At 44.3% G+C, this 26,750-nt stretch overlaps 1 protein-coding gene across 4 annotated transcripts in view; it reads left to right on the forward strand.

Moving 5' to 3' along the window:
- RAB3C (RAB3C, member RAS oncogene family) overlaps positions 1–26,750 on the forward strand; it is a 103,505-nt gene that overhangs the window by 45,088 nt on the left and 31,667 nt on the right. For all 4 annotated transcript variants that reach the window (XM_033164407.1, XM_033164406.1, XM_033164408.1 and 1 more), the window contains exon 3: positions 1,781–1,899. In XM_033164407.1, the coding sequence (XP_033020298.1) occupies positions 1,781–1,899 (119 nt within the window). The remainder of the gene's footprint in view (positions 1–1,780; positions 1,900–26,750) is intronic.

A 26,750-nucleotide genomic window follows, 5' to 3' on the forward strand; every position in this document is an offset into this window, starting at 1 on the left:
TTCTTAATGACAGGTAGAACAGAGACGCTCCTCACGGACTTTGCCGCCGCATGTAAACATCCCGGTTGGGGCATGTCCCCTGAAGCCCGACTCCGTGGTCCCTTCACCCCCATTCCCCCCTTACAGGGGGCGCGGGGGAAGGGTTCGGAGCACAACGGGCATAGCCGGGGAGCCCAGGGCGCGGGACGCTCTTCCCGCTCCCCAACCAGAGCCCTGCATGCGGCTGCAGGGCTCCTAACCCCCGGGATGAACTGGGTGCCTCGCCACCGAAGCAACCCAGGACCATCCGCAATGGCGCCAGCCGCCGGAAGTCGGCTCCATCGAAAATCTTTATGTATTTTCCCCTGTTCATCCAGGAAGAAGATGGATTGCCATGGTAACACCATCATGGAACAATAGGTCAAGTTTTTATCAATATTCGCCAGGCTTGTTCTGTTAGATTTTGCTTAGAAAGTGACTCTGGGCTAAAAGGCAGACCATTACATTTTGGATTTAAAGTTAATCTGATCAGTGGGTAAATTAGAACCAGTGAGCAAGCAAGATTGAATTGATAAACGAACTGGTTTTTACATAGAGGCTCAAATTGCAGTTTAATGAGGAACGCTAGCATTGTTTTACAGCAAGAAATGTAAATGAAATATGGAAATGGATTATCCCATGCTTTTCATTTGCATAAAAGTCAGGCATAATGAAAGCAACAGAAGGGATAAAAACTGTGCAGAAAGATGGTTCAGGGAAATATTAGCACATTATTAACTGAAGTCATTTTTAGCGATATTAAATACTTTAGAGAGTCTTGTGACACCATAAAGACTAAAGCCACAATAGCGCTTGCTTATAAAACTTGTGCTTAAATTAGTCTTTAAGCTGCCACAAGACTGTGGTATTTGCAGCGACAGACTAACACGGCAATCCTTCTTGAAACAAAATATTATAGAGTTTGAATGTGTTTGGAAACAATCCAAAGAGAACTGAAGTTTATTTAACAACTGTCACAATAAATGAAGCTTAAGCACCCTGTTAACATTCTCTGGATCAGTGTATATGGGTACAATCCACCAGGAAGATTTCCTGTGCCAACAACCGGCTGAAATGAAAGAACATTTTCTTTTTGATGTGAGCTGCAGAACTATGGGTACTGCTGAAAATTTCCTTCCTTCATTATACCCATGTAACAATTTTTGAGAGTGAACACAAGTAATGGAGGGAGGGGTGGAGAATGGGTTTGATATCAAGGCATATGGTTCACAAAGCTGTTTGTTCCCAGTATATGTAAACTAACATGAGGTGGAGAGACCTTGAACGTGTGGGCCAAACCTTCTCATTTGCCCAGGGAGGCCATTTTGGGGGAGCCACACCCACTGCCCTACAGCTGACGTCATACCGGTACATGGGGCACGTAAGTGGGGCTTCAAGAGAACATTTGGAAGCTTAAAGTGAGTTCCCACTTGCTCAATGAGCGGGTTTCCATTCAGTGAAAACCATGTCTCCTTCCCATTGTGGCTCTTTGAACTGCTGAAAACCAGAAGTTCAAACAGCACTGGTGGGGCTGTTTGAAGGCCCTTTTTAAACAGGCCCACACCACTCTTTGAATCTCCAATTTTCACTGTCATTATGAAATCAGGTGCCTGGTTTATATAAAATATAATTTCTGTACTGCTTACTTGCCAAAATGGTGCTTCTAAGCGAGAAGTACGATTGCTGTTGTTGTTGTTTTTTTAAAAAAAACCAAGACTTTTGACAATTTGTAGCCACAACTGTCTATATTTAATTGTTTTAGGACACAGCCGGTCAAGAGAGATATAGGACAATTACGACAGCCTACTATCGGGGTGCAATGGGCTTCATTTTAATGTATGACATCACCAATGAGGAATCCTTCAATGCTGTGCAAGACTGGTAAGTCCAATTTGGGATAGAAACAAATGGGAAATATGGATAGTGAATTTGGCAACCAGATTCCTGTTGTGATTATGAAATATCTCAGAGACTTGGTCTGTAGGAACACATGCAACTTTCCTAAACAAATTCTGTCTAGCAATCATGAATTTGAGTTTGAGAATATTTTGCATTTTTCTGTTGACGTCAGTGTCAAGTTTCTAGTTCTCACATTAAAAGCTCCAACCCCACACACTACAGTCCAACTTGAGTGACCGTCTCTGTTCTGTGATCACATAATGAATCCATTATAAATTGCCGGGTTTGATGTGATTAAGCTTAAGAATGTTTGGGAATGTGTCAGTATATTACTTTGTAATTCCTGTGGGTTACAAATGAAGTTGGTAAGAAGTACCGGAACTTGACTTCAGAAGATATTTGAGATAACTAGGCATTGAATGTTGTGTGATTCTAAGGTTGGTTTACTGAGATACCTTGATGGTGTAATTCGTATTAAGAACAGAGACTGTGCTAAGAATATTTTGGTAGCAGCAAAAAATAATCAGTGTTTGAATCGTATTTTTTAGGTTTTAATAATTTTATTGTTCTATACTGTATTTTAATTGCTGCCTTTCTTCTGCGTGTCACACATAAAACTTGTGTCCTTGTTATTATTTATTTAGAGGGCACCACCTATGCACTTGATGTTTTACAAAGAGCAGGTAGAAAGCAACACCAAGGGACTTGAAATCTAAAATAGAAATTCAGAAACAACAGAAGAAGGAGTGAAATGGAGACCTGGGTAGCCAAGGGAAGACCATGTGATGGCTTCAATCACAGTGCTTCTGCTTAGTACAACAGGTACTAGGGAGATGATTGAAAGGCTTCCTGGAAAAGTTGAATTTTGAGAAGGGACCTTTGTACCTTCCCCAATCTCCTCTCTGGTCCGATGGTTCTGCTTCTTCCTATCTCTGGAGTGGCCACTGGTTTTATACAAATTGGAGAAACCCCCTGTCAGGGTGCTGCCCTCACCTCACGGCAAAGGGTTGCCAGAGCTTTCTCACTATCACGAGCCCCCTCCCCACCTGCTCAGCTATTCCTCTTCCTCCAGTGAGGGAGGGAGTGATCCCTCTAGTGGGGAGGGAGAGACGGGAAGGGGAAGTAGGAGTCAGGGCTCTGACAGGGAAGGAGAGCCCTCGCATCAAGCAGGGACTGGAGGTGAGGCGCCTCTTCTGTCTCCCCACTTGCGCAGGGGGGGAGGATGCAGAGGGGGGAGGCGGGGGTTCCGCACCCCGCGGCTTTTATGCTGGGCAAAGAACCGGAAAGAGTAATTCCCGGACTCTGCCGAAGGATGAGCTAGACGTACTTTTGTTGCTGCACTGCACATATCTGCACAATAAAGAAACTTGGTTTTAGAAACCTCGGCGTCAGGCTGGTTACTCATGAGTAATCACTGAAAACCCTTACACCCCCCTTTCTGCTTCACTGACCTTCCCAAAATTGATTTCTTCAGCAAAGTTTTGATCTCAACCTCTCTTGTCTCCCCTTGCTTGCTGATGCTCCCCTGCTATCTGATTCTCCCTAATCTCTTCCTCTCTTTTCATCCCTGTCTGATGCTAGCTTATAAGTCTTCTGGATAGGGATGGAACAATTTTATGTTCTGTACAGGACATTGCACTCTGGGTAATGCAACATTCCTAAATGAGGATAGTTGCCACAATCTTGCATTTCTGAAATTAGCATAAAAAAGTGTGAAACAAGGAATGATGGTTGATTTTACTCTTCAGTGATGCAGTTGTCACACTCAATCAACACAGGGCAAAATACCAGCAGTCAGAAGCAGAGATCACAGAGCATATTTATTCTAGAAAGTGCTGTTTTAAAGCCCAACACTTTTCAAGCAAAATTTGACTCTTCATCAGGGGAAATTTCCATTGCACTCTGATTTAAGAAGGCTCTTCAGTACATGTTCTCAATTCTTGCAATGCCATTGTGTGACAAAGCAGTATGATTTAATATCCCTCTTGTGCAGATTTTTCTTTATCTTTTTATTTTCTGTATTTCTCTCATGCACTTCAGACAGTTACGGTCTCCCTAAGTGACTCACATTAATTAGAGAGAGAGAGACAGGCCCTAGCACCAGACTTACAAGCTAAAATGAAATGACACAAAAGGGAATGAAGGATCAAGTCTTCAGGGCCAAAACAAAGTGATGAGCTACAAACAATTTAATCAAGTTCAGGGCAGGCTGGTCTTCCCTTGTTGGTGTTCTTGCTTAAATTGCAATTGGTGGCTCTTGGCTGATGGATGGGGCCAGAGGGTCCCCTTTCCCCTTGCTTCTGCAGTTGCAGGGCAACTGGAAATTGAAGTTGAGTACTCTTTCTGGTAGGAAAGGGCAAAACAAGCTCCCAGTAGACGCATCTTCTTTGACCAATGGATGGGGTTTGTTTGGACCTGTACACATCTGAACACTGTCTCTTCTCCATCTTCAGGGGATAAGGCCTTCTGAAACACAAAGGAGATTGGAGAATTTTGCTCAAATGTGCTAGATGTGAGGACCATTTCCCAATGTAGTCTTAGCTCTATTCTGTTAGTTGGCAGCACAGGACAGACTGCTGTCTGTCTAGTAGAGGTTGCCCGTTAAAAAAGCATGTTTTCCAAATACAAAACAGAATGACACGATTAACTTCAGATTGTTTAATTTAGGTAGCCGAGTGCTCTTATAGTGTGTTCTTGGAGCAACAAAGACACAGCCAGAGCTTTCCCAGAAATTTATATTTCTTAAGAAAATATAACAAATGAAAAATTAGTGGATAATTGCAAAGGCAGCTCTAGAGACGAGGGAGAGACTTCGGACTCTGAGAAGGGCAGAGGTGTGGGAATTGTAGGTGTAATTAAAAAGGGGGGGGAGAGAGAGAGAAGACAGAATGAAGATTTATACATCCTTCTTTATGCTTTGTCCAAATATCAGAGGTAGGCATGGAGATCCTTACTGTCAATATAAATCCAACCAAAAAAAAAAAAAGATAAATAGAAAGGAAGGCTTTATTAAGGTGGAGTCCGGTGAGAGTCAGAATGAAGAAAAAGAGTGCTCAAAGCAAGGATTCCAGTCTAAGGCTGTATTCTCATGGCAGTTTGTTGCATTTTCCTGATGTTTCTCTGTTAATTTGTAAAAGTAGAAGTCGATTCCAGAAACATAGCTGGGTATTGCGGAGCATCCCTTTCCATGTTATTTGCAAACAGATACCTTTCCAGAAGCAAACAACGCGGAAAAGAATGCTAAACATGGACTATATTCTGCTGTATTTCTGTATGCGGGTTTTACATCATGTGAAAGCTTGAATATAATGTGTAAATTAACAGTTAGAGAAACACTGGGAGAACAGAATAAACGCAGCCTATGTCAGAATTAAGTTTATCACGGCAAAACCATTTCCTGGAATTCCCTAGAACTAGGGATTGTGAGTGGGCAAGAAAATAAATCAAGTCAAGAATCTCAAAACTTAGTTAAACAGATGCTCGAATGATTATGGAGAGGGGGTGTCTCTCGAGCCATCTTCAGACATTAAGTTTCATCACGGGAGGATTAGATTCGTGTGTAGACAGCCCATTGTGTATTCTGCCACAACACTTCCTGTGTGCCAGCTATGTCCTCCCCCCCCCCAGACCTTCACTAGTTTAGTCTGAAGGTCTGAAGAGTCCTTCTACTTATGATCAGCTGAAGAAGAAGAAGAAGAAGAAGAAGAAGAAGAAGAAGAAGAGGAGTTTGGATTTGATATCCCGCTTTATCACTACCCGAAGGAGTCTCAAAGTGGCTAACATTCTCCTTTCCCTTCCTCCCCCACAACAAACACTCTGTGAGGTGAGTGAGGCTGAGAGACTTCAAAGAAGTGTAACTAGCCCAAGGTCACCCAGCAGCTGCATGTGGAGGAGTGGAGACGCGAACCCGGTTCCCCAGATTACGAGACTACCGCTCTTAACCTCTGCGTGATCAGGAACCCTGCATTATCAGACTTTGGTGCATGTTTTGCATGCACTTCTTATCCATGCCATATAACGTAATAAGTGCTAGGCTCCTTAATCTGTACTTTCATTCAATATGAATGACTTGCATTATTTGCTGAGTAGAAAAACCTGTGACAGGTGACCCCTTGTGCGGGGCATCGCAGGTGGTCACCAGGATCACCTATAAATGGCTTAACAGTTGCCATTCAGAGAGCTTGTGGCAAAGGCAGAATTTGAACCAGGAACCTCTTCTGTCACAGCTCACTCTTGCCCGCTTGGCTACCCAAGCAACCTTGGTTAATTGTAGGCGAGGTGCGCTGGGTGTATTGTGCCTTGATACGATGAAGGCTTCTCCTCCCATTTTATCAAATCCTTCTGTGTCCCCAGTGGCATCATTCCAATGCTGGGAAAAGATGTGCTTTTCAGCTCTGCTACCTATTATTCATTGGGCACTCTGTCTCATTAATGTTTCAACGTTTGCACTTTTGCTTCCCATCGATTATTTATAGAATTAAATCCAGTGCTCTGCTAGCACAGAGCAAAGGCTGAGAGGAGCTACACCAGGGGTCAGCAAACTTTTTCAGCAGGGGGCCGGTCCACTGTCCCTCAGACCTTGTGGGGGGCCAGACTATATTTTTTTGGGGGGGGAATAAACGAATTCCTATGCCCCACAAAAAACCCAGAGATGCATTTTGAATAAAAGCGCACATTCTACCCATGTAAAAACACCAGGCAGCCCCCACGAAAAACACAGAGATGCATTTTAAATAAAAGGACACATTCTACTCATGTAAAAACACACTGATTCCCAGACCGCCCGCGGACCAGATTTAGAAGGCGATTGGGCTGGATCCGGCCCCCAGGCAATAGTTTGCCTACCTATGAGCTACACCAAAGCTTGTTGCGATGTGGAAGCTCTGATTAAAACTATCCTGCCCATTCTGAACGTGGGATTCTTTCTCAGTTTTGCATATTTCGCACAATCACACATCACGTAAGGGTTGGAGGGAGCCTTGTAGGTTATCTAGCCCAACGCTCTAGTCAATGCTGGAGTTCCATAGCTAGAGCAACAGGTGGCTTTTCAGTGTCCACTTCCTGAAGACTTTCAGCGAGCTTGTTCTGACAGTACGAGCCTGGCTGAAAAAGGAGATATTTCCACTTCACCTTCGTTAAACTATAGTTAAGTTATGGAATTCACTCCCGTGAGAGGTAGCGATGGACACCGACATGAATGAATTTAAAATAAGATTATACAAATTTATGGAGGCTACTAACCATGATAGCTGTACTCTGCATCACGGCCGAAGGCAGTGTGCCTCTGAATACCAGTTTCTAGAAATGACAGCAGGGGCAGAGTGCTGATGTGCTCAGGTCCTGCTGGTGGGATTCTCACAGGCATCTGGTTAACTGCTGTGAGGACAGCATGCTAGACAAGATGGGCCATTGGCCTGATCCAGCAGGCTCTTCTTATGTCTCTTATATTAATTCTGGCCTGAACCAGCTCTGACTTCAGATGGGTGATGGCCAAAAACAAAACACTCTCCCCCATAACAGTGATAGAAAATATTAACTGCACATAAACAACAAGCAGAGGAGTACTTCCACCCACTAACTAGCCATTAAAAATAAAAACTCAACACCAACACAAAGATTCAGTGCAGGGACGTAATTATAAGGTCAAAGACCTTTTTTATATTTCTTTGTAGGAAAATGTCTGGTGCGTACCTGGATATTTGAACATTTACAAAGCAATGCATACGCAATGAATTGCCCATGTTTATAAAATGGAAGTGGTAATTCTCTGTCCCCAAGGGTGGTATCAGATTCAAGCCATTTCCCATTCTGCAGTGCTCAACTTCTTTGCACGAAAGGCATTTTAACAGTTAGGTGCAAAACTATAACAATATTATTGTTTTATTGTTTATGCTTCCTTGCCCAATTGCTTTTCCCTGGTACGTTTGTCAGTTTTGCATGCCCCACTTAACAATATCTGTGCTACCTGCTGCGAGAGAGAACTTTGCAAAGTAAAGATGAGAAATACATAATTTGCAAAACATTGATAACCCGTTACAATACACTTTTCCTGTTGTTTTGAGAGCCCAGTTGTATTAGTTTGTGGGATATCTTTAGCCACTTTTTCCCTGTAGATATGGAAACCTGTGAAAGCATTTCAGCAAAATACATCATATAGTTTCATGGGCATTTCAGCAGAGTACATCATGTGTGTAGTTTGCTCAAAAGCTGTCCTGCAGAATGGATTTTGCAGCCATTTTACAAATTGGTCACATGGTAGACTCAGGTGGTAGAAGGTACTTCTTCAGGCAGTTGAACTATGGAACTTGCTCCCATAGGAAGCAGTGATGGCCACCAACTTGAATGAATTAAAAAGAGGATTGGACAAATACACAGAGAATAAGGCTATCAGTGGCTAATAACCACCCATGGTGGCTATGCTCTTCTTCCATGGTCGAGGCAGTAATACCTCTGAATATCAGTTGCTGTAATGTAAACCATAGGAGAGGAGAGTGCTCTTTCGCATGCGGTGGTTTTAAACAACGCAAAAGTTCGAATTAAGCAGGAATGAAGAAACACTGAGAGGAAATGGCAGTGTAAATAGTTGCAGAAGTTTGAACAGAGCAAGCAGAGGAGCACTGAGGGAAAGTGGTGGTTTAAAGCAAGGTTTGAGTACAACAGGAAGGGGGTTGGGAAGAGCTCTGTTGTGTTAACTTTCTGGTATTAGCTTTTTTGTTGCAGCTGTCTCTGCTATTTCTCATTGTTAAAACCGGAGTTTGTTTGCTTGTTTGCTTGTTTGCTTGCTTGCTTGTTTAAAACCCTCAGTGTCCTTCCGCTCCTGCTTTCTGCAAACCTCTCTCATTGTTTAAAATTGGCATCTTCCTCTCAGTATCTTTCCATTCCTGCTTTACTAAACTTTTTCTGCTTGTTTTAAACCACCACCTTTTCCCCTCTCAGAAGAGTAACGTATCACACGTAGAGAGGCTCCGCTTCTCATTTGTGAGTGTCAATAAGCATGTGGCTATGGTAGATCCATTTCATGCTGTGCACTTAGGTTTTTAAAAGCTGTCAGTATCATAATATCAAAGTGCAGAAATCTGTGGTTCAAGCACACTTAGGATATTGTGCTCAGCTCTTGTTGCTGCACCTCAAAACGAATGTTGTAAAACCAGGTCAAGCAAGCAAAATAATAATTGGGATTGGATTTCATAACTTAATTTGGATTTCTTAATTTAGAAAAAAGATAAATAAGGGGCATACAAGATAGAGGTGCAAGGTGTGGAGAAAGTAGAGGTTTTTCTCCCTCTGTCATATTACTAGAACCAGTGCTTTAAAAAAATGTTTAGGGGATACTCTCATTTTCCTACTCATATTGAAATACTGCCCCTCAATGAGGCCAAACTTAGATCCACAAAATGTTTAGGGGTATGCGTACTCCGGTGTCCCCCCAGAAAAAGCACTGACTAGAACCAAGGGTTATCTGAATGCTGGAAGATTCAAGAGAGGCAAAAGGAAGTACTTCTTCTAATTTGCTACACATGCAAGAACCATTAAAAATATGATCACCATCATCCCACCCCCAGCTGCAGTCTGCACCATTTTAAATGGTGCAGCCCAGAATTCATAACAGGAATATCACTGTAAGCTTAGTTGGTTACATCAGAACTGGCCATTACTGCCATGTCTGGGCTCACTTTTAGAAATGATAGAGGACGGTTTAGTGGACACATGGGGCAAATATGGAACTGATCAATACTCTGAGTGATAGCGTAGCTGGCTTGATGCCACATGTCAGGAGAAGTTAATTACACACACACACACACACACACACACACACACACTGCTTCTGTGCTTCTTCACTTTATTGCTTCCATTTCACTGCCAGTAATTGTTTTCAATGAGCCAAGGCTCCCACACTGGAAGACGTACAACTGCTGCTGATATCTGTGACAATCTTCAAAGTTAACGAACCCTCCCAATGGCAACGCTGCACTGTCAAAGTGCAGAAAGTGCAAATAAATCTCTGCCAGAGCTTCAAAATGCATTCACCCAAAGCGCAGGGGGATTATTTTGCCAGTTCCTCTGTGTACCCGGTGGATCACATCCAACATGTGCACCGCACATGCCTGTTCACCCTGTGCTGCTATGTGCAGGAAGAAGAAAATGGGGATGATCTGCCCAGAGTTAAGCTCTTTTGTAAATTTGGTGGGACTTACTGGCTTTGGCTGGATTATGTCTGCCGATTGTTGCAATTACCATATGTACCCTGTTTCTCCTAAAATAAGACATAGCCATAAAATAAGCCATAGCAGGATTTCTATGCATTTGCGAAATATAAGCCGTTCCCCAAAAATAAGCCATACCCCGAAAATAAGCCATAGTGACGTGGTACCTCCCATTAAAACAGCCTGGAGAGGCGTGGCTATGCAGTGTACCAATGCGACACGGTTAAAATAAGACATCCCCTGAAAATAAGCCATACTGTGTTTTGTTGAGCGAAAAAAATATATAAGACGGTGTCTTATTTTAGGAGAAACACGGTAGCTATTTGTGAAAAATGCTCTGTTTAAAGTTGGGGAGGCCAGTTTAGAGCCCTCAATTTATCAGTTAGGCTGATGAAACAAAGAAAAGACTTGTGCAAGATAAACCAGTCACAGAGGAAAAGAAAATACCAGATGACAGTGCAAATGAATGTCGGACTGGTTTGAGAGAGGTTCATATATTCCTAGGTCATACTTTGGGCAGCCATGTCGGAAAGCCACATAGGCTTTAATATCAACAAATACAAGCCAAATATTGTATTTTCCCATGTATTGGATGAGGTTTTTTGACTCAAAAATGATGTAAAAAAACTGGGGTCATCCAATACACGGATAGTGTCACACGGGGGGGGGGGACATAAGCAGTGTGGCGCCAGCCATTCGGGTGGCGGGAACGTGGTTTTCCCCGATGCCGCAATGAGTGGGGAGCGATCGGGGGGGTGTTTCCTGTCCGCAGCTGCATGGGGAGGAGAAGCTCCACGCCGCGAGCCAGCTCATTGGCAGGAGCACAACTTCCCAGTTTGAAGAGAGCCAGTTTGGTGTAGTGGTTAAGAGCGGCAGACTCGTAATCTGGGGAACCGGGTTCGTGTCTGCACTCCTCCACATGCAGCTGCTGGGTGACCTTGGGCTAGTCACACTTCTTTGAAGTCTCTCAGCCCCACTCATCTCACAGAGTGTTTGTTGTGGGGGAGGAAGGGAAAGGAGAATGTTAGCCGCTTTGAGACTCCTTTGGGTAGTGAAAAGCAGGGTATCTCCTCCTCCTCTTCTTCTTCTTCCCCTGAACTGATCAATACTCAGCCACGTAATACCGGGTAGTTACCGTATTTTTCGCTCCATAAGACGCACTTTTTTCCTCCTTAAAAGTAAGGGGAAATACCTGTGCGTCTTATGGAGCGAATGGTGGTCCCTGGAGCTGAATTGCCCAGGGGCCAAAAGCAGATTGTGCTTTTTATTTTACAAAGAGAAAAGGGAGTGTTGAAAGGACCCCGCTCAGCAGCTGATCAGCAAGAGATCGGGAGAGAGATAAGAGTCCCGGCTCCCTTTCAGCCCCGCCCTCCTTTGTTGAATGTGCTGCAGAGGGAGGTTGTTTGTTTCCCCAGGACATGTGACTGGCTGATTAGATTATCTGTCTACAAACAGTAGAAATGGCTCCCTTTCCTTAAGATTTTTTCAGAAATGTGAGTTAAGCCCCATAAAAATGGGGCTTTTCCTCTTTCCTTTTCCCCCTTTGCAAAAGGAGCTTTGCTTTCCCCCTTTGAAAAAAAAGCTGCAAAACCTTTAGCTGATCCTCAAAAAAACCCAAAAACAAAACAAAACAGGGCTTTCCCTTTTGCAAAAAAGCTGCAAAACCTTTATCTGATCCTAAAAAATAAAAACCCAGGGCTTTTCCCTTTGCAAAAAAAGCTGCAAAACCTTTAGCTGATCCTCAAAAAAAAAACCCAAAACAAAACAGGGCTTTCCCTTTTGCAAAAAAGCTGCAAAACCTTTAGCTGATCCTTTAAAAAAGGCCTTTTGCCTTTGCAAAAACAGCTGCAAAACCTTTAGCTGATCCTAAAAAAAACAACCAGGGCTTTCCCCTTGGCAAAAAAGCTGCAAAACCTTTAGCTGATCCTTTAAAAAAAGGCCTTTTGCCTTTGCAAAAACAGCTGCAAAACTTTTAGCTGATCCTCAAAAAAAAAAAAAAAAAACCAGGGCTTTTAGAGGAAGAAAACCAGAAAAATATTTTTTTTTCTTGTTTCCTCCTCTAAGAATGAGGTGCGCCCTATGGTCCGGTGCGTCCTATGGAGCGAAAAAATACGGTACTTCATCAGGACAGGTATATAGGCGTAATAGGCGAAGAATAAGGCCTAGGAGTGTACAAGCTGAGGAGAGAAGAGGTAAATTGATTGGGAATAGAAAGGAAATGCAAAGAGATAATAATGGAGAAGGAACTGTGAGAATACCCGATACGCAAACAGATGTAAGGCAACCCAGCTTTGTGACCTCATATGGCAGGTGTGTGTATATATGTTATGACCTTGGTTTTAATATGTGTGTTTATTATTGTAATTTTGACTTTTCCTTAACTTCAGTGTAAAAGGGAGATGTGATATATGTGGAATCTCATTGTGTACACCTGAATCCTATTAGCTGGGATACAGGTATTTTAGCTGTAATCTGTTCCCCTCCCATTCATTCATTTTAGTTGTTTTCCTCCCTCCTCGGGGGAGATGTCGTCGCTGTGCATGATTCTTTAATAAACAATGGCTGCAGTTTAGTAAGGACTGTTTTTGGCAGCGTTGTTTCCTCATTGCAGGGTTTTCTCAGAGAGATCACATGGTGAGAAGCACTCCCTGGATCATTTCCCGTACGCGGTGGCATCAGGGGAGGTTGCGCTCCCTCAAACCGGATGGCTGGCGGGAGCGCAAATTCACCCGATGCCGCTGCACACCAGAAATGATCTAGGGAGTGTTTCCTGCCCACAACTGCGTGGGGGGGGGGAGAGGCTCAACAACTTTGGGCCACCTCCCCTCATTTTCTTAAAATTGAGCCCCCCCAAAATAGGGGTGTGTGTCTTATACAAGGCGGTGTCTTATAGACGGAAAAGTACGGTAGATGGGGAAATGATACAAGGCCAGATCCCTACTCCTACCAAGGTTATTTCAGTTCAGGAAAACAAACTACCGTACTTCTCCCCCTGCCCCAACCTCACTCTAAATGAAATCTCTCAAAAACTCTTCTTCTTAGCACAAGAGCTATAACCATTCTGCAAAAAATAAATGAATGAATGAAAACACAATTCCAAAGAGATCTAACTACGTTGCTTTACAGAGAGACTTCTCTTCACAGCTGATATGACTTCCAAAATCTTGTTTACCAAAGCACATGACAGCAATGCCCTCCAGTGCTTCAGCAGAGCTTATTGGAACTTGCCTGCTTTCAAACCTCGTAACATTGACAGAATTCAGGCAGAGCAGAACTCCTTGCAATGAAATATTTATTTCCCCATGTTCTTTTCCCAAGTGAAGTTAAACAGAGTCGATCTGAGAACAGTCACAGCAGAGCTTGCCATAATATAAATCACAACTAGGCTCCAAGGTTCCAGGAGAGATTTGCAGGGCTGATTATCGGATGTATCCCTTGAAGACACTGAACTTCTTCCCCCTTCTGCACTCATAGAGCATAGCTGCACTGCAGACTTACCTGTATATATCAGTTATGTAGCGGTTTAACAATCATGATTCCCAGGGTCGTCTTAAGCGTATCTGGTGCCGTGGTGCAAAGATCCCTCCGGCGCCCCCCCCCCATTTCCCAGAGTTGTCAATCTTTTCTAAGGAGGGGACCCAGGGGCGGAGCAAGGGGACATTGGGGGCAGTCCACCCCGGGTGCCACCCTGGAGGGGGTGACACTTGGCACACACCCCCGTGACTCCCAAGTTGCTCAGTGCAGCCCCGATCTTTCTGAGTGCCCCGCGTCGCCTGTTTTGCGCTCCCCCACAATGCTCTGTGGCACCTCATTTGCATGCAGGAGTTGCTCCGCCTCTGGCCCCAAGCAAGATCCCTTCAATGATTCCCTTCAAACACTTCATCCACAGAGACGCTCTAGGAATACCCCTTGCTGCTCCAAGGCAACCTGAATGGAAAGGACGTTCAGAAATCAGGAGCAAACGGGATCACTTTTTTTAACCCTGTAGGTTCCAGGGTTTGGGTCCTGAGTTGAGGGAGCTTTTGCTTCTCTCCTTCCCTTCCCCCCCCCCTCCACTTGTTTGCTCACCTGCCTCCTTCCTGTCCTCTCCCTGCCTGTGGCCAGCGCCAGACACTGCTCTGTGGGGCTTTCGGGGTGGCGACTCCTCCGAGGAGACCCGAGGAGACTCCTGAGTCGGCGGAGGGCGGCAGAAGCGGCAAGGCAGCCTCGGTGCCTGGCTGCATCCCGTGATGCAGGGGGCCATAACACACCCCCTGCAAGCACGACGGAGGAGAGGTGGCGGCAGAGCAAGGTCAGGCCAAGCGCCTGGAGCCGGCTGCCTCAGCGGTAGCGTGTCACTCACCGCCCCAACACAAGCAACGCACGGAACAGCTGTTCCTGGACTCCCGCTGCTGGGCGCCCCTGCTGGGTGAGTGCTGTGATGCAGGGCGCCCTCAGCCAAACGGAAAAGACAGCCCAGATGGTTCCCTCCAAAGAATCCCAAGGATTGTAATATGCTGGTGATCTGCGGAGTTCTTTTGGAGATCCCTGCTTTACATCAGGCCACATCCGCACCATATGTTCAAAGCACTGTGTTACCACTTTAGCAGTCACGACTTCCCCCAAAGAATCCTGGGAACTGTAGTTTGTTAAGGGTGCTGAGGGTTGTTAGGAGGCCCCTAGTCCTCTCACAGAGCTGCAATTCCCAGAGCTCCATTAGAAGAGGAATTAACTGGTGGCTAAACCACTCTGGGAATTGTAACCATCTCCTCCAACACTTTGAAGCCAAAATCTGACACACCACCTTCCTGGATGCCATCTTCCCATTTTTTACCATGAGAGCATGGTGGCCATTTTGGTTGCCATGGTCTCACATGAATTCACAACATGTTTTCCCCCTTCGAAAAAATTCTTTTGGGCATGGCACCCCAAAATGCATGTTTTGGAGCTCTAAAATAGTTACATATATAAAACAGTTTAAACTATTAGATATATAAAATCTATTTTTTTAAAAAAGCTGTAAATATAAGAACAGTTTAAAACAACATAGCACATATATGAAATCAATTCAAATCCAAGATGCATAGCAACTGAGATAAAGGTTTTGGAAGGCATGTTGAAAGAGGAATATTTTCCATCCATCCATTCATTCATTACTCCCTCCCTCCCTCCCTCCCTCCCTTTATTTATTTATTTATTTATTTGTCTCTCGAGTGACTGGAGAATGAGAATGGCTTAACAGACTTCTTGCAGACTGTGGCTTAGCTCACAATTCAAACTGCAGACTGTCATACCGATGAATCCTGCACGCAGCATCTATGAGAACCATATAATTGAGGCTGCCGGATTTAATTTATTGTAACTAATTACCTTTGCCAAATTCAAACGAGAAGTAAATGAATGCCAAGAGCCGTTTCATGCTGCTTTTGTGCATGTTATTGAATTAGTTCTGAAAAAGATTGCAGTGGCCGCCGTTAACTCATCTGTTATATGGCCCCAGTGCTGTGTGTATTTGCCTACCATTTGTGCTTTCTTGAAGAAAATCTAGCCTATGGATTTTATGAAAAAACAGGGCAACTCGGCATATTTGAACTAGCAACTCTTGAGTCATGGGCCTGCCCGAGGGCTTGGCCCAGTGGCGTTCCAAGCCGCTTGGCTGCCGGGAGCGGCAAGCTAAGCGGCACCCCCTGGGGGCGGGGCAGGGGCACGCGCCGTGATGTCATGACATATGCACTGTGATGTCACGGTGCATGCATGGCATCTGGTTGCACTGCGCATGCGCAGTCCACCCGGGATAGCGGCAGGCACCCATTCCGCAGCGGCTGCTCACGTGGCAACTTTTAAGGCTGCAGCACACAAGCAGCAGCACAGGTTTACAAGTTGCCGCGCGAGCACCCGCCGCGGAAGGGGTGCCAGGCGGCGGCTTTAGAGTCGTGGGAGGGGGGGTAGCACCGAGCGTCACCCCCCCCAGACTCAGCGCAGTGGCGGCCTGTCTGGCTTGCCCACTCGCTCGCACAGCACAGGGCTCAGCCTGTCACCCCACCTCCTGAATGGAAAGGGGTGGTAATGGCGGCACTCCACTCGCGCATGCCCGCTCCTTTCTTCCGAGCTGGCCCTGAAGGAAGAAGCGCGCCCGCAAGCCAGCCCCGCCGTCGCCGCGCTGAGGCGAGGCTGGCTGTGTGAGACTCGCTCGCTCGGCCAGCGATTTGTTATTCCTGAGGCAGGAATAACAAATCACCGGCCAAGCAAGCAAGCCTTGCACGGCCAGCCTCACCTCTGCGCGGCGGCGGCCGGGCTGGCTTGCCCACTCGTGCAGCATGCGCCAGGGCTCAGCCTGTCACCACACCTCCTGAATGGAAGGAGGTGGTAATGGGAGCGCTCCGCTCCCATCGCCCCCCCCCCCCGCGACGCCACTGGGTTGGCCTGAAGGCATATGAAGCCAGCACCTTGCTAAAGCAGGACAGGGTGTGGTCAGTTCCTGGATGGGTGATCACCTGTGTATGCTGCCTTGGGTTCTCTGATGGGATAAATGTGGAATATAAATATAAGGAAATAAGCGAATAAAAAATAAACCACTGAACATGTGATAGCTAAGGGGAGAAGTGCTTGAAAAATCTACCAGTGTTTGTTCTCAGCCTGTAACAACCCAGCTGTGTATTATTTATTGCAGTGTGCAGGATTCTGCTTTTAGGGTATTAATGCAAAATCTCCAAAAGGGAATTGTGAAGTGGCACATTGAAAGCTGGTTTCTGCAAATTATTATTATTATTATTATTATTATTATTATTATTATTAATTAAATTTATTGGTTGCCTTTTAAAAAAAAACAAAAAAACAAAGTAACTCAGAGAAACTTACAATATATAAAGAAACAAATGTGTACCTTAAAGCTAGCATAAAATAAAAAATTAAAAGACAATCCACTTTTTAAAAGGCCTACCCACTCAAGAAGGCCAGAGGTAATGAAGAGCCAAAGGCTGGGTCTTGAACCATTTTAAGGCTTTGTAGGTCAAAACCAGCACTTTAAATTGGGCCCAAAAACTATTTGCCCACCGGTGCAGTCAGTCCAGGATTGGCATTATATGTTCAAACCTTGCCCTGGTGAGCAACCTAGCCACCAAATTCTGTAGCAGTTGAAGTTTCTGAACCATCTCCAGAGGAAGCCCCACATACAACTTATTGCAGTAATCTAACCTAGAAGTTGCCAGTGCATAGACAACAAATGTTAGGCTACCTCTGTCCAGATAGGGATAGTACAAGCCTTTCACATCTTTGAGAATGCAACCCCAGACTTATACACTTCTCTATGACTTGCTGTTACTTATTATATTTATAGACTTCTTTCCCTCTTGATGAAGTCCAAGGCAGTATATATTAATAAGAACAGGAATTGTATTTACTAATTAATTATATTTTCAAAGAAGTACAGCTAAAATAATAGCAAAAATCATGTTCCATAAGCCCAGTCAAACGAAACCTGTTTTTTTAGTTGACAACTGAAATGCAGCAATAATGAGGATGATCCAATCGCTGAAAAGTACAGGAGGTGAGAGTGATCTTGTGCTTATGTCCTGCTTGAGTCTTTCCCACAGACATCTGGGTGGTCGCTGTGAAAACAGGATGCTGGACTATGTGGGCCATTGGTCTGATCCAGTAAGCTCGTCCTATTTCCTTATGATCCCACTTCACCTAAAAAGGATTTCCATTGCCAGGGTGCTGCCACTGAGAAGACTCTGTCTCAAGTCACCACACCCTTGGGCCATGTCTATTGGCATGATCACAAGCCATGACTCCCCAGCCAATCTCAGAGCATGGTACACTTGGCATTAGGAGAGGTCCTTCTTTAAGTGCTCGGGTCCTGATCCATTTAAGGTTTTGCACACTGCTACAGAGTTATTCGAAAGCCTGCTTATGTTCTAACCCTGAAAGCTCTCATCCATTTGCTTTCACCTCTAACTTAACTCTTACTGTTTCCCACAAAATGGCAGTTTATGGAAGTTCAACCATATGGAAGTACAACCACAACTATGCCAGAAGGGAAATTACCACTTTGCAGGAATGGCTGTGTGCTTTGACTCTTGGATAATCCGTATCTGTTCCAAGTTGTGGATATTGAATGTGATCCTTTTATTTGTCGAGCTGTTGTGCACAGCAGCATGTAGGCTTGATTTGTATGCTCGGCACAGTGCACTGAAAGCTTCTGTGGCTTGATATTTATGATTTCATATTAGGAAATATCACAGATCAATTGTAGAGGGAATTGACTGCAATATTGAGGAGCGTGAGTAGGAGGGGGGGGTTGTACCACTTGTACAGTTCCGTTCACAAACTAGAAGTACTGTATCCAGACCAGGGTTTGATTGTTGTTGTTTTTTTGCAATGCAGGGGGAAGGAAATGTATCTAAAGCCTTGTTGTTTCCGTTTCTGGATGGGGAAGCAATTCAGTTCATTTTCAGACCAGTCAGAGCTTAGTCAGTATGATACTAGGAAGCAGGGGTTATCCATAAGTTTTTCTTCCTTAAGGGCAAAAAAAGGTTTGTCACTGGAAGGCCAATCGGTAGTTTTCAGGGCCAGTCCAACTGTTAGACAGAGTGAGGCAACTGCCTTAGGCCTCTGAGGTTGGGGCAGCTGTACCAGCCCTTAGCTGTTCCACCCGAGCCATTCACCACTGTCCTAGGTCCCCTAATTCTGGTATATTGGAGGGTGCCATCCCATCATCAGTGTTGGAAGTAAGATTCAGCTGCCAGTTCAGTTAGCTTCCACATGTAGAATGTGAAATGGGTGGCACCTGGTTCATTACAGGCAGCAGCAAGTCTTAGGCTGGCACTGGCCATTTGCAGTACTGGTAGAAGCAGCCATTGTGCCAATGGAGGCAGCGGGAAGAATCCTCTTTTTAAAAAAACAAAAACATTAATCTCCCTAGAAACAAGACTGTGTCTGGACATAGCATCATTACCATTGGGGTTTTCTGTAGGATAGAAGGCTTAAGCAGTGGCTAATGTTTCTTGTGCGGTTGTCTAAAAGGAAGAATGCCTTAAGGAAACCATCTTGTATCATTATTGGTAAGCCCATTTGCCCAGTAGTGGCTGGTGCCCATTAAGCCTGGTGGGTTCAGAAAGCAGGGAAGCCATAAGCAGGTGGAGCCAGAGCCAATGACAGCCAAAGCCGACTAACTCTAGTTTTCTCCCCATCCTCCTTCCTGGTGGCAACATGGAGACTAAGGCGGAGGAAGCTGACAGGCAGTGTTTTAATCAAGGAGGCCAGTGGGTGAGGCCAGACTTAGCTTGGTGGGACGGTGCCCCCCTCCACCTTAAAGGAACTGCTCCCACTGCATTTGCCCCTGAAAAGTGCTGAATTTTCCCTCCCTCTCTCCAAAGTGGCAGAAGGTACACAGACACACAAAATGGTACAACAAAATTGGCAGTGATTGGGATTTTCAGCCCTACGCTAATGCTAACAGAAAAAAGCCTACATTCATCAGAGATGACCAGCTTTTGTATTCCCAGGAGATGCCATAATCTGGGCTGGAACAATCTGGTTTGTTTTCAGATGGTCACATCATAGCAACATTGGCATCTGTCAGTGAGTAAGGCTTTCACATGTATGGGGTATATACATGGGTGTAGCCAGGCTTTATGTTGTGTTGTGGGGACGAGGCAGGACTTTCTTTTGATCCCAAGTGCTCAGAAAAATCTTTCAAAATCTTTCTACAATTTCTACTTTTAGCTAAGTATTTTTTATTTATTTACTTTATTTAGGTGGGGGGCAACTGCCCCCGGCTATGCCTATGGGTAAACCCACTTGGATAGAATGCAGGTAGCGGCTAATGAATGAATGAGCTGTGCTCCCTGACTAGGGATGAGTACGAACTTTGATTCAGTCCACGTTTAAAGATGAACCTGCCACAGCCGCACTTTTGGAAACAATACACAAATCAGAACACAGCTGCTCTTTGAAAATTGCACTTCTTTGAATTTTGCAATAAAATTCTCCTGCATATGCCAGGACGACATGTGCATAAAATTGCATATAACTGTGAAAATAACCTACAGAAATGCATTTATATTACGAGAAATAATATTTCCAAAAATGTGTATATTAGGCAAAATTGCATTTAAGAATGTATATATTCTGAGAAATCAACACTAAAATGCTGGTGGATTTTCATGAGGAATATTTTCTTTTTTAAAAAAAAATTATCAAAAACTTGTTTGGAAATGTAGAAAAATCCGCTTACAATTGCACAGATAAGAAACTGAGAAAAACCAAAATCATTAGATTCACCCATCCCTATGTGATACCCATTCCTATTGCGCAAATGTACAAAATGTGTGGGTTTTAACTCTCCCTGTTATTTCTAATAGGGTACAGATAACGGGTGGCACTGTAGGTTAAACCACAGAGCCTAGGGCTTGCCGATCAGACGGTCGGCGGTTTGAATCCCCGCAACAGGGTGAACTCCCATTGCTCGGTCCCTGCTCTTGCCAACCTAGCAGTTCGAAAGCACGTCAAAGTGCAAGTAGATAAATAGGTACCACTCCGATGGGAAGGTAAATGGCATTTCCGTGTGCTGCTCTGGTTCGCCAGAAGTGGCTTAGTCATGCTGGCCACATGACCTGGAAGCTGTACGCCGGCTCCCTCAGCCAATAAAGCAAGATGAGCGCCGCAACCCCAGAGTCGTCCACGACTGGAACTAATGGTCAGAGGTCCCTTTACCTTTACAGATAATGGCTGGAGTATTCAAAGGTGTTATTTTATTGTTGTTGTTCAGTCGTTCAGTCGTGTCCGACTCTTCGTGACCCCATGGACCAGAGCACGCCAGGCACGCCTATCCTTCACTGCCTCTCGCAGTTTGGCCAAACTCATGTTAGTAGCTTCAAGAACACTGTCCAACCATCTCATCCTCTGTCGTCCCCTTCTCCTTGTGCCCTCCATCTTTCCCAACATCAGGGTCTTTTCTAGGGATTCTTCTCTTCTCATGAGGTGGCCAAAGTACTGGAGCCTCAACTTCAGGATCTGTCCTTCTAGTGAGTACTCAGGGCTGATTTCTTTGAGAATGGATAGGTTTGATCTTCTTGCAGTCCACGGGACTCTCAAGAGTCTCCTCCAGCACCATAATTCAAAAGCATCAATTCTACGGCGTATTCTGGGTATTTTATTGCTATTTTATTTTATTGCGTATTCTGGGTATTTTATTACCCAGCCACAAAACTTTGCTCTCGATAGCAATATTGCCAAATGACAAATTGGGGGGTGGTGGTGAGCGGTGGCCAAGGCATTCTCTTCATATTCTGCTGTCTTTGTGTGCTGACAAAGGTAACATTATCATTAGGCATTCCTGAATGAAACCTCCACCTTCAGGAAATTGAATGCAGCTTTGCTGCTGACTGAATTATATTAATAGCTAGGTACACTTAAATGATGGAAATGCTACGATAATGACTCGTAGGTCATTTTACAGCTAAAAAACACTTTTGCTCTTAGACTCTATAAATGTAGAAGAGGAAGCCTTTGCAGCACAGAAAATGAGTTAATATAACAGAGCACTGTAACGTATGATAATTGAATACATTGTTTTGAAATGAAAAGTTAATAATGCAGGAGATGTAATCTAGCTACCAGTGGTTGTTACTTGGATTCAAGGGTACGTCTTTATTTAAATCAGTTTGAAAGGGGTCTGAAATCAGTTTTAACCATACTGGATTTCCCCATGAACCACAGAATCGCATGTAACTCTTTACTAGTGGGCCTATTCTTTTCAGAGAACAGGGGTTACTTTTAATGAAATTATTTAAATTTTTTAGGGACGCGGGTGGTGCTGTGGTCTAAACCACAGAGCCTAGGGATTGCCGATCAGAAGGTTGGCGGTTCGAATACCTGTGACGGGGCTCCTGTTGTTCGGTTCCAGCTCCTGCCCACCTAGCAGTTCGAAAGCATGTCAAAGTGCAAGTAGATAAATAGGTACCGCTCTTATGGGAAGGTAAACGGCATTTCCGTGTGTTGCTCTGATTTGCCAGAAGCGGCTTAATCATGCTGGCCACATGACACGGAAAAACTGTCTGTGGACAAACGTCGGCTCCCTTGACCAGTAAAGCGAGATGAGCACCGCAACCCCAGAGTCGTCCATGACTGAACCTAATGGCCAGGGGTACCTTTACCTTTACCTTAAATTGTTTACACTTTTTCTTGCCTCTGTAAGGACATAAGAGCAAAAGACGAGCCCTGATAGATCAGGCCAAAGGGCCACCCAACATCCTGTTATCATAGATGTCGGGGACAGAGCAGAGGAGGAATGGTGGAGACGGCCTCCCCAGCCTGACCATTCCAGAGAAGAAGAAAGTTCAGAATTACAACAGGGGTTTGAGGGAAGTCACATTTCTGAGCAAGATGAGGGGGAAAGTTGGGAAATAATGGGAGAGGGGGAGGAGGCAGAGCTGGAGCAGCTGGCTGACACATTATCACTAGAAAGCATTCCAGACTCACCATCTCCCAGAACCCAGCGAGTCTTAAAAGTAGGAGAGCAAAGAGCTTGGAGGCAGGTGGCCCTAAGCAGCAACTGTAAGGGGGGTGCTGCTGCTGACAAATGAGGTAGTGGGGAAAAAGCAGGGTGGAGATTTACTCGGGACAACACCTTTATTCCAAGAGGCTGCATTCTCAAGCCTCTCTCTGTAAATACTGAATGAAAAGCAGATGGTAAGAACTTTTCCTTGTCTTATCCGTTCCTGGAAACCTGCTGTGCGGGTTGGTTCCTCTGCCACCTGACAATAGTGGCTAACTAGAGGCCTTTGGGAACCCGCCTGCAAACAGGACCTGAGTTCCATACTCCTATCCTCACTTGGAATGCACAGCAAAGAGTATTTGACATTGATAGCCTTATCCAGTGCTCTTTTTTTCTTTTAAAAAAATGTCTCATTTTCCTACTCACATTGAAATACTGCCCCTCAATGAGGCCAAACTTAGATTCACAAAATGTTTAGGGGTATGTGTACCCCTGCGTACCCACAGAAAAAGGCACTGGCCTTATCTCTGTGGACAGCTTTCAAAATCAAACCTGTTTGAAAGCCCTGTGGTTCACAGTGAAGTTCCAGCCATCAGGGCTTCAAAGGGAAACATTGCCTATCATAACTATGCCAAGTGACCTGGCAGGTAGACAGCCCTGCACACCAATCATCACCTTTGGCTGCATAGTTACCAGTAGTTAGAATCCCATGCCTCATCATGATTTTGCAAAGAAAGGAGGAAGTGGAGTCAGTAGGTTTTGGCTCTCTACTGACTTCTCCCCTAGCCTGACCCAGACTGTTTTCTACCCCCTGAGCCAAATGAATCCCTGGCAGTTAGCTGGTGTGGAGCCCTGGCAGAAGTTCACCTCCATAACCTGCCAATGCAGGGGATTTAATCAGAATCCTAAAGCTCCCCAGTTTGGCATAGCTGGAACACAGGAAAATCTTGTATCTTCTTTTAAACCCTGTATTTCAATGAAAAATAGGATAATTCCCCCGGGTTATATTTATCCTAATTATTCAGTGGCTGGTGTATAGTCTCGATTCATTAGTATAATGGAAGTGAGTAACGTACTATAATAAATATTAGCAAAGAATGAACACAGCATACACCTACAGCTTTTCGCACGGAACTGTACATTTTCAGGAGGCTGTCACTCAGAAATCCTTAAAATGGCTCTTCGGTCACCATGGAGACCCTTTCTGTCAGGTTGCCACTGCAGTTAGTCTAAATATAAACATGAGAGGTTGTGCAGTATATTTGGGTTGTGGAGTTTTGTTTAGGTGATCCCCTCGCCACACATTTCCTTTCCCCTCCGTACCACACATCTTTCTCGTTACAGCGTGCCTCCAGGGAACATTTCAACCGTATCATTTCACAATAAAATTACCATTTAAAAAAAAAAGTGGGAGTTTATCTCAAAATATATAAAAGAGGATAAGAATGTGCTTTATCTGCCTTCTACACATTCGGCTGCTGAATGTCTCAAGAGTAGGTAGGTACCCTGTGGGCTATAGCAGAGCTAAAGAGAACACGGGGGGGGGCAGCTTATTTTTATTAGTTTACAGTAATTCATTTAAGTCTCCTGCCTTTCCTCAAGGACCCTCTATGGCTTCCTAGCACTCAAAGGTCTAATGCTCAGGGCTTATCATATATCATAGAACTACTCAACACACTTTCCAGATATTGTAGACTGCAATTCCCAACAGCCACAGCCAGTATGATCAATAGGGACAATGGGAATTGTAGTCTTAACAACACCTGGAAGGAAGGACATTGGTTATCCCTGCTACACATAAACAATGGTCTCTGTTCTCTTGAGTGTCAGTCCTTGTGTAGCCACATGGCCAAGTGAGAGGTATTGGTTTGGCCTGTTTGTCCAATATAGAGAGCCAACAGTGCCCTTCAGCTCTCTATATTGGACAAACAGGCCAAACCCTACGCCAAAGGATAAATGGACATAAATCTGATATCAGGAATCACAAGACAGAGAAACCAGTAGGAGAACACTTCAATCTCCCAGGACATTCTATAAAAGATCTCAAAGTAGCTGTCTTAATACAAAGAAATTTCAGAAATAGACTGGAAAGAGAAGTGGCTGAATTGCAACTAATCACCAAACTTAAAACCATGGAGAAACCTGGTCTGAACAAAGACATTGGATTCTTACCTCATTATACATGACAAAGCTATCTTTAGCCATCTCACCCCTTGCCTTCCCAGCAAGACTAATTGCAGCCGTTAAGAGTCGTCAACTGGTTTTCCACACCTATCAGCTGATCACCCATTCCCACCACCCTCTGAGTAATACCCCTCCCCACTCCCTCACTATATTTAAGGATCTGGTGACTTCTGTTTCAGTGTATCGGAAAATGGCAGGTGTCTTTAAGGTTTTAACTTTAATATTCAACCTAACAAAGAGAAGGGAAGGCAGCAAATAGAGCAATGAAAAAGGATCAGACCTCAGAGGAAGAAGAAATTTAATATTAAACATTATTTAAGACCCCTGAAAGTTGGGTTGGCACAGATTGCCACCTGTTGCTCTCTAATTTTAAATATACTGTATATCCATTGACCTACAGAGCAGAAAACCTTTAGCTGGATTTCTTTTCAGGTCCAGTTATGACGCAAGTCTTATGACACTTTATATTATTTATATCAGGGATGGGGAACCTGTAGCATACCAGACGTTGTTAGACTATCCTCTCTGGCCATTGGCCACGTTGGCTGGGGCTGATCGGAGTTGGAGATAGCTTCTCTGTCCTGCTCCATATTGTGCTCTACCACTGAGTGTCTCGAATAAAGCTGCAGGGAACAAGCAGTTCGGCCCAGGCCTTTGGCTAGGTCGGTTGATGGTGCAGCATGTCAAGTAGGTGCTGTTAAAGCAATATGGTGATGTCCCAAGAACCATTAAAAGATTGGGGGCTGCAGTCATACATTAACATCACAAAAATGTTGCTCCTCCCTTTATTTGGTAAGGGCGGCAGGGGGACGGGACCTCAGACCCAGGAACCAAATGTGGCCCTCCAGTCCTCGCAAACTCCAATGCTGTGATGTTGGAGAACCCTGTAGGGAGTGGCCAAGCATGATTTTGAGATTAGTGCTAAGCCTGTGTTACGGAAGAGGTTTTTAAAATCAGAGCATTTTTTTTACATTCTTCCAAAATCGCTTCTGGAGATACCTTCCCAATAAAAGTGTTGCACTTCTGGAAACTGTTAGATGAAACGGGAGCTATGTTTTGAAATATTTCATGGGTCTCTGAGAAGATTTTCAGATCCACATAAAGCTGTCATCATAAACAGCAGTTGTGACCACAAGCATAAACGGCTGCTCAGAGCGATTTTTTTGCCCGACAGTCACGGTTAACCTGGGAACAGCGTTAAAAGACAAATTTAAATGGGGATTTTAAAGGACTGGTCTTCTGTAGTCAGAGTGCTTTGCTGAAAGGGATCGGGGCAGACCTGGAGAAAATGATTGTCTGCTTGCTAACTGAAACACATGACTGCACCTTAAAGACAAAGGAAAGGTATGAAGCCCATTTCACTGGTTTCATTTCTGGACGGACAAGGACATTGAATGTATAAGACTTTTGCTTTCTTTCCTTTTCTGATGAATATAGACTGAGACATTAAAGCTACAGTCTTTCACTTCAGAGTAAGCCCACTGAATTAAATGGAACTTACTTTTGAGCAGACATGCATTACTATTGTTTCTGATGTTATTGTCTTTGTTGATAACTGGAATTTCTAACGGCTGCCCAATAAAACAGAACTCTGGATTGCAGTTAGAATGTTTTTAGATATGAGCTTTAAACCACTTCCTCATCATCATTATTATCATCATTATTGTTCATTCCGTTATGGAAATGTAAACTCTGCATTGGCCAGGATACTTAGTTTTCCTGAGGGAACTTTAAAGTATAAATTCTGGTTTTGTGCCTGTAGCCCCTATGAGATGCAAACCATGCATCTATGGATGCAAAACCATGTTGAGTGTCTTGAATAAGTGTCTCGTAAAATATAGCTTTGATAGCTTTGACTTCCTCCTCCTCTTCTTTTTTTGGCTACATAATGGGTCGATGTTCATCATAGATGATTTCAGAAAATGGCTTCCAATTAAGCAGCTGAAAAAGCTCTACATGTTTTGGAG

The sequence above is a fragment of the Lacerta agilis genome, chromosome 11 (assembly GCF_009819535.1).
Source record: "Lacerta agilis isolate rLacAgi1 chromosome 11, rLacAgi1.pri, whole genome shotgun sequence".
NCBI classification, from domain to species: Eukaryota; Metazoa; Chordata; class Lepidosauria; order Squamata; family Lacertidae; genus Lacerta; species Lacerta agilis.